This window comes from Sinocyclocheilus rhinocerous, unplaced genomic scaffold (genome assembly GCF_001515625.1).
Source record: "Sinocyclocheilus rhinocerous isolate Xijiao unplaced genomic scaffold, SAMN03320098_v1.1 scaffold17, whole genome shotgun sequence".
Classification (NCBI taxonomy): Eukaryota; Metazoa; Chordata; class Actinopteri; order Cypriniformes; family Cyprinidae; genus Sinocyclocheilus; species Sinocyclocheilus rhinocerous.
In genome coordinates this window covers 82,814-89,577 of record NW_015634017.1, presented here as the reverse complement: position 1 = coordinate 89,577, position 6,764 = coordinate 82,814, and the positions used below count along the sequence as shown (strand labels likewise).

The 6,764-nt window shown below is 36.0% G+C and overlaps 1 protein-coding gene across 1 annotated transcript in view; it reads left to right on the top strand.

Annotated features, from left to right (window-relative positions):
- The window catches only part of LOC107745089 (FACT complex subunit SSRP1-like), a 19,375-nt gene that overhangs the window by 10,938 nt on the left and 1,673 nt on the right, over positions 1-6,764 (top strand). Inside the window, exons 5-13 of the mRNA XM_016558920.1 lie at positions 542-671; positions 2,225-2,328; positions 2,411-2,539; positions 3,736-3,745; positions 3,947-4,076; positions 5,209-5,254; positions 5,344-5,479; positions 5,823-5,990; positions 6,125-6,137. Coding sequence (XP_016414406.1) covers positions 542-671; positions 2,225-2,328; positions 2,411-2,539; positions 3,736-3,745; positions 3,947-4,076; positions 5,209-5,254; positions 5,344-5,479; positions 5,823-5,990; positions 6,125-6,137 — 866 coding nt within the window. The remainder of the gene's footprint in view (positions 1-541; positions 672-2,224; positions 2,329-2,410; positions 2,540-3,735; positions 3,746-3,946; positions 4,077-5,208; positions 5,255-5,343; positions 5,480-5,822; positions 5,991-6,124; positions 6,138-6,764) is intronic.

The window sequence follows — 6,764 nt, the reverse complement described above, 5'->3', positions numbered from 1 at the left end:
GATAGGACAATATTTGGTCGAGATACAACTATTTGAAAATCTGGAATCTGAGGGTGCAAAAAAAATCTAAATATTGAGAAAATCACCTTTAAAGTTGTTCCAAATGAAGTTCTTAGCTATGCATATTACTAATCAAAAGTTAAGTTTTGATATATTTACAGTAGGAAATTTACAAAATATCTTCATGGAACATGATCTTTACTTAATATCCTAATGATTTTTGGCATAAAAGAAAAAGGGATAATTTTGACCCATACAATGTATTGTTGGCTATTGCTACAAATATATCCCAGCGACTTAAGACTGCTTTTGTGCTCCAGGGTCACATATCAGAGATTAAAATTAACAACAAAACTATTATATTCAGTGCTATTTATTTTCAGATAATATATCAATTGCATTCAAATAAAATCTTTTGTATACAACTCCGTTGCATGTAAGGTAGTTTTCATAAAAACATCTTTATTCAAACGTACATAAATAATGAATGATTTATGATGCACATGACTTGTGTTTGACTGCGTTAGTGTCTGTGTTTCAGGTATGACATCCGTATCTACCCAACCTTCCTGCACCTGCACGGGAAGACGTTTGACTATAAGATCCCCTACACCACCGTCCTGCGGCTCTTCCTGCTGCCGCACAAGGACCAGAGGCAGATGTTCTTTGTGGTGAGTTTTGTGTGATTCACACCAACAAAGACAAACTACACCTAATGCTTCCTGTGTTTACATGCACTCAAATGATCGTTTAGAATTGGTTTGATGGCTCAGTCAGACTGAAAACTTGAAAATCATGTCAATCAGTGCTGTGTAGACCTAAAATAATCATATTACCAGGAACAAATTAAGCTTTAAAGCATCTAAATGCTTGTATAAACAGTCTTTGAGAGTCCAAAAGCACTAACTGTGTTATGAACCATATTAGAAAACGGTTAAAATGACCGTATAATTCAAGTTACGAAAGCTAACAGTAAGACTTCTTATAGCACTTGCATATCTTTGCTCTTTTGTTGATTTTGATTGCTTCCATTGTCCTCATTTGTAAGTTGCTTTGGATAAAAGCATCTACTAAATGTAAAAAAAAATGTAAAAATTTTTATTTTTAAGATATGATATAGTTATGTAATATCACACTAGCTGTTTTCCTAAACATTAGCCTGTGAGCACAATCGCAAATATGTTATTACATTTATACAGAAGTTCAACTAACAAGAAGTTAATATCGAGTGAGTTACATTTTTGCACACAATATTGCCTGTTTTTTTCTGTTTCATTAATGAAAATAGTTCTGATCAAAGTCGGAGCTGGACATTTGTGCGTCTCGGAGCAACACTGTTTCATTCCTGAATGAATCTGTTTTTGAACAAACCATTTGACTCAATGATTCAGTGATCCATTCATAAAGACAGTCACTTTCTCTGTTTCTAAAGGCCTCAACCAGCTAAGGACAAAAACCCATTTAGCAAAACAGTTTAATTATCATTATAGAAAAAAAAATCCCAATATCGAGACTAATATTTTTTTTTTCAATATCACACACCCATCTGATCTTCAAGTCGAACACACCTCTTTACTCTCGTGTGTCACGTGACCGTGTAATCGCAGCCTCTGCGATTGAAAAATCGCGTTTTTTCATATCGCGATATTATCGCAAATGCAATTAATCGTTCAGCCCTACCCCTAATGCGTATAAACAGAATTGGATTTATTTGTATTGATAAAAATGAGTGCATGTAAACATGCCTGTTGTGTCCCATGCTCAATAATGCATTGGTGTGCTGCCTCCTGCTGGTTAAAACGCAGAATCTCAGGTTTTATTCAGTAAATCTTTACAGATGATTTGTGACCCTGGAGCACAAAAGCAGTCATAAGTCGCACAGGTATATTTGTAGCAATAGCCAACAATACATTGTTATTTATTGCCAGAAATCATTAGGATATTAAGTAAAGATCATGTTCCGCGATTTTCTCAATATTTAAATTTTTTTGCACCCTCAGATTCCAGATTTTCAAATAGTTGTATCTCGGCCAAATATTGTTATATCCTAACAAACCATACATCAATGGAAAGCTGATTTATTCAGCTTTCAGATGCATGAAAAATTGCATAAATCTCAATTTCCCAAAATTGACCCTTATGTCTGGTTTTGTGGTCCAGGGTCACATTTATAAAAATGCTGCTTTGTGGTTCTTGATCAAGTCTGAATGCTTTTGTTTTCCAGATCAGTCTCGACCCGCCCATTAAACAGGGTCAGACGCGCTATCATTTCCTCATCCTCCTCTTCTCCAAAGATGAAGAGCTCAGTCTTGCTCTGAACATGAGCGAGTGAGTACGCTGGGCTTTCTCTGTCTGTCCGAGGTTCACCACCGCTAGCTCTGCTGACTGGATCTGTCTCTGTCCTCTCTAGGGACGAGGTGGAGAAGCGTTATGAAGGCAAGCTCAGTAAGAACATGTCCGGGCCGCTCTATGAGATCGTCAGCAGGGTCATGAAGGCTCTGGTCAACAGGAAGATCACGGTGCCCGGAAACTTCCAGGGGTAAAGCACACAAACAGATGCACTTATAAAGATATTAAACTCAACTTTTTATGTTTCTCATTAGGGGTGGATGATATACTAGCAATATTTCTATTGTGGATGAGCAAAGCACAGCTGGATGGTAGCAGTTAGCCGTTACAATCAGTTTACGTTTAGAGAGAAAATGAGGAATAACCTGTTCAGAAAGGTCCTTTCTCAATGATTTGGTCTTTGTCATATAATAGTTTTTCTTTTTTTTATATAAAAATTAAAAGAAAGAATTATATTTAACGTTTTTATTCCTAGGGGTGTGTGATATTGATCCAATTTTTTTGTTGTCGTTTTTTTCTTCGATAACAATAATTGCACAATATTTTGTGTTTTTGTGCTGGTACTTTGGCTGGTTTGGGCCTGTCGTTGATAAATATGACACTTAAGCCGCCAGTAGGTGGCAGCAAGTCCCTGTCTTAATGAGTGATTCACTTAAATCATTCATTCAAATGATTCGTTCAAAGCAGATGATTCATTCAGAAACAAAGCAAGTCTTTATAAATGGATCATTGAATCACTGACTCAAATGATTTGTTCAAAAGCAAATTAATTCAGGAATGAAACATCGTAGTGTTGATTGTGCTGATATTCAGGAAAACAGCACTGTTACTTGTGTGATATTAAGTATATCATATCTTATAAATATATTAAAAAAAAACATACCAGGGATATTTTTTGCTTTCATAACTTGAATTATAGGGTCATTTTAACAGCATTCTACTGTATGTGATGGGCTTCATCATGCAGCGAATACTTTTGGACTCCAGATTTGTTTTTTGATGTTTGTTTGACTCAGTGTCAGCTCACATATCGTTAAAACAACAATTACTATATTATCACAGACAATAAATATCGCACACCCCTACAGTCCTTACATTATTTAATATCTTAAACGCACTGTTAAAAATATTACATACATATTCCTCCTATATTGACCACTTTAAATCCATATTGCTCGCCGTTGACTGTTTTACTAAAGCCGCCCGCTGGCGGTGAGCCCGGGTGCGAGGGCCCGTTCATCGCTGCTTGCAGCTTTAATTAATTTTCTATTCCCTCCCTTGCATGCTTTCTCTTACTCGTTCTGACCTGACTGTTAGTGATCACGTTTAGTTCCAAGTGTTGTGTGAGCTCAAATTGAATAGATTGTTATGAGTTTTTCTCTCAAGTCGTGTTCATGTAATCTGAAACTGGTATTAACTAAATAAACACTCCATTCTGTTGACGGATCTGCGCTGATGGGAATAAGCAGGAAGAGCGTTTGATCCAGACTCGGTGTGTGTTTATACTGATGGCGACACACTTTCACTGAACCTCCTGTGGACAGCAGCCGCATACACAGTCATGTGTTACATTGACATTATTTATTGTGTGTGCTAGGGCATGAAAGGTGCAGACGGCTACAGCGACTCTGATGAAGACCAGCATGACGCTTACCTGGAGAGAATGAAAGAAGAGGGCAAGATCAGAGAGGAGGGAGACGGCAGCGACGAATCCGAGGGCGATAGCGGTACTGACACACCTCAAACGAAATATATAGGGCGCTTTCCACTTTATTTAATTGAAAAAAATTAACCGGGTCATATTTGCATATTAAAAAGCATGTAAACTCTAAGAATAACAGGGGTAATTTGGGGTAAAACTGTATAAACACTCATATCAAATAATCTGGAACAGACAGTAAAATGCGTTTACTCACACTTATGTGTTACATTACTGTTGCATGTATTACATGCGTGAATCAGGGGGCGTGGCTAGAGGCAGTGATGTAGAAGTAGGCGGGGCTTCGCTGCACTATGACATCATAATGTGACAAATTCCAGAACGAGTCGTTTGGCGGCTGGGTTTCAATAAAAGCTGTTTTTGAACGAACAAGAACGTTTTGAGAACTTAGAGGATGTGTTTATAGTTCATTGACCTGTTATGTGTCAAAAGATCAAGGGGATTTTGATTTCTCAGTTCATGACCCCTTTAAGGAGGTGCTTATTAACCTTTCACAAAATGTTGCACGTCAACCTCAGGAAGTAAAACTAAATATTACATGAGCATTTTATTTTTTGAAATGTATTTTTTATTTTTGGAGGCAATACATTATTACCAGAATGTGTTAAAATATGGTTTACAGCATTCTGACAATAAAATTAAACATCAACATTAAAAAGAAAATGAATAAAATAAAAACTGGATAGATGAAAGGTTTGCAAATTTAGTCTGAATTAAACCATATTTCAGCAGGTGCTAAATCTTAGGTGTCAGTTTAATTCCACTAAATTTAAACAAATTTATATTTATGTGCAATTTAAATTTTTAGGATTGCGTTAAATATTAATGAAATATTATATTTGAAAATTAATTTAAAAAACATTACAATACACTGTTCAATAGATTGTCAATTATGTATAATAAATATGTTATATATATTATATATTACACACACACACACACACATATATATATATATATATATATATATATATATAATAGAGATATAAAGCATGCTTTTTCTACAAATGATCAAAGCTAGCTTTATGTTAGGTGACTGTATGTTAGGACTTGTGCCTCTAATGCTTTTCAGTAAAACCCACGACTGTGTTAGTGGATTGTGCTGAATTCTGTGGTTAATATTGTTTATCTTCCTGTAGACGAGTCTTTCAACCCTGGAGAAGAGGATGACGACGTCCCAGAAGAGTAAGTGATTTAAACCTTTCTTTTTCCCTTGATGCTTAAGACGGTTTGTCAGTCTTTCAGTCTGATAATGTAATGTTGTTTCTCTGCAGGTATGACAGTAACGCTTCGGAGAGCGACAGTGAGGCAGACGATGGAGACAGCGAGGAAGAAAGCAAGAAGAAAAAACCTGAAAAGAAGCCCAAGAAAGTGGTGAAGGAGAAGAAAGAGAGGAAACCACGGAAAGAGGTAATATACATATCGATATGTGACCACGGATCACAAAACCAGTCATATAGGTTCACCATATTAGGAACTACAGTCTATTTGATTAAGTATGACGTCTTGTCGCAATTTTGCGACTTTGGCGCTAAGAGGGTTAATACACGAGTTTCACAATTTGAGTTGAATTACTGAAATAAATGAAATTTTCCACGACATTCTAATTTATTGAGATGCACCTGTATGTCAGAAATGAAAGGCTTTAGAGAGTTTAACAACATCTGTTCAACAGTTCAGAAAATAAAGCCAGACATGACCCCCATTACCAGACGTTATTGACCCTCTCCTCCTCTCTCTCTGTGGACAACAGAAGAAGGTGAAGGACCCCGGGGCTCCGAAGAGGCCGATGAGCGCTTACATGCTGTGGCTGAACGCCAGCCGAGAGCGAATCAAGAGTGAGAATCCTGGGATATCAGTCACTGAAATCTCCAAGAAGGCTGGAGAAATGTGGAAACAGCTGAGCAAAGACCGCAAAGAGGTGAATGAAAATCTCTCACACACACAACAGTAACCAGAAAGTCTTCACAGCCTCATTAACTCTTTCCCCGCCAGAAAAGTTGCCAGCCACCTCCAGCATTTTTGATCATTTTTACAGAATTTCATGGTGTCCAGAATATTTTGTTGTGTGAATATGTGAACATGCAATATGTCAAAAAGAACAGCGCTTCTGTTCTTAAACAAAAAAACCTGTTTCACTCTAGCTTAATGCATTATTTTATAATTTTTTATATTATTTATATTTTTTGATTAACACTTGAATGTGGGATTTTTTTTCATAAAAAACACTTTGAACAATTTTTTTTAATGTGATTTAAAGGCCTGGTTTCACGGACAGGGCTTAGACTAAGCCAGGATTAGGCCATAGTTCAATTTAGTGGTCGACCGATATTGTTTTTTTTTTTTTTTTACGGCCGATGCCGATATCTTTGAAAGCAGGGTGGCCGATATAATTGTAATTATTTTAATTAATATTTAAAAATTGGAAATCATTTGAAAATGGATAAAAAAAATTAATTTATAAAAATAAACATACTTATACTTTAGATGACAAAGTATTTTCCACAAATAAATAAATATTTAATAAAAAACATAATTAAAAAGGAAGTAAACTGTAACCAACAGAGCACTCAGTATTCTGGGAAGTTTGTGTGCATTGGGAATCATATTTTTTCAAATAAAGCCAAGGTAACACTCATTTTACATACAGCACACAGTGAAAATGACATGAATATGACAGTGCAAATGCATAAAG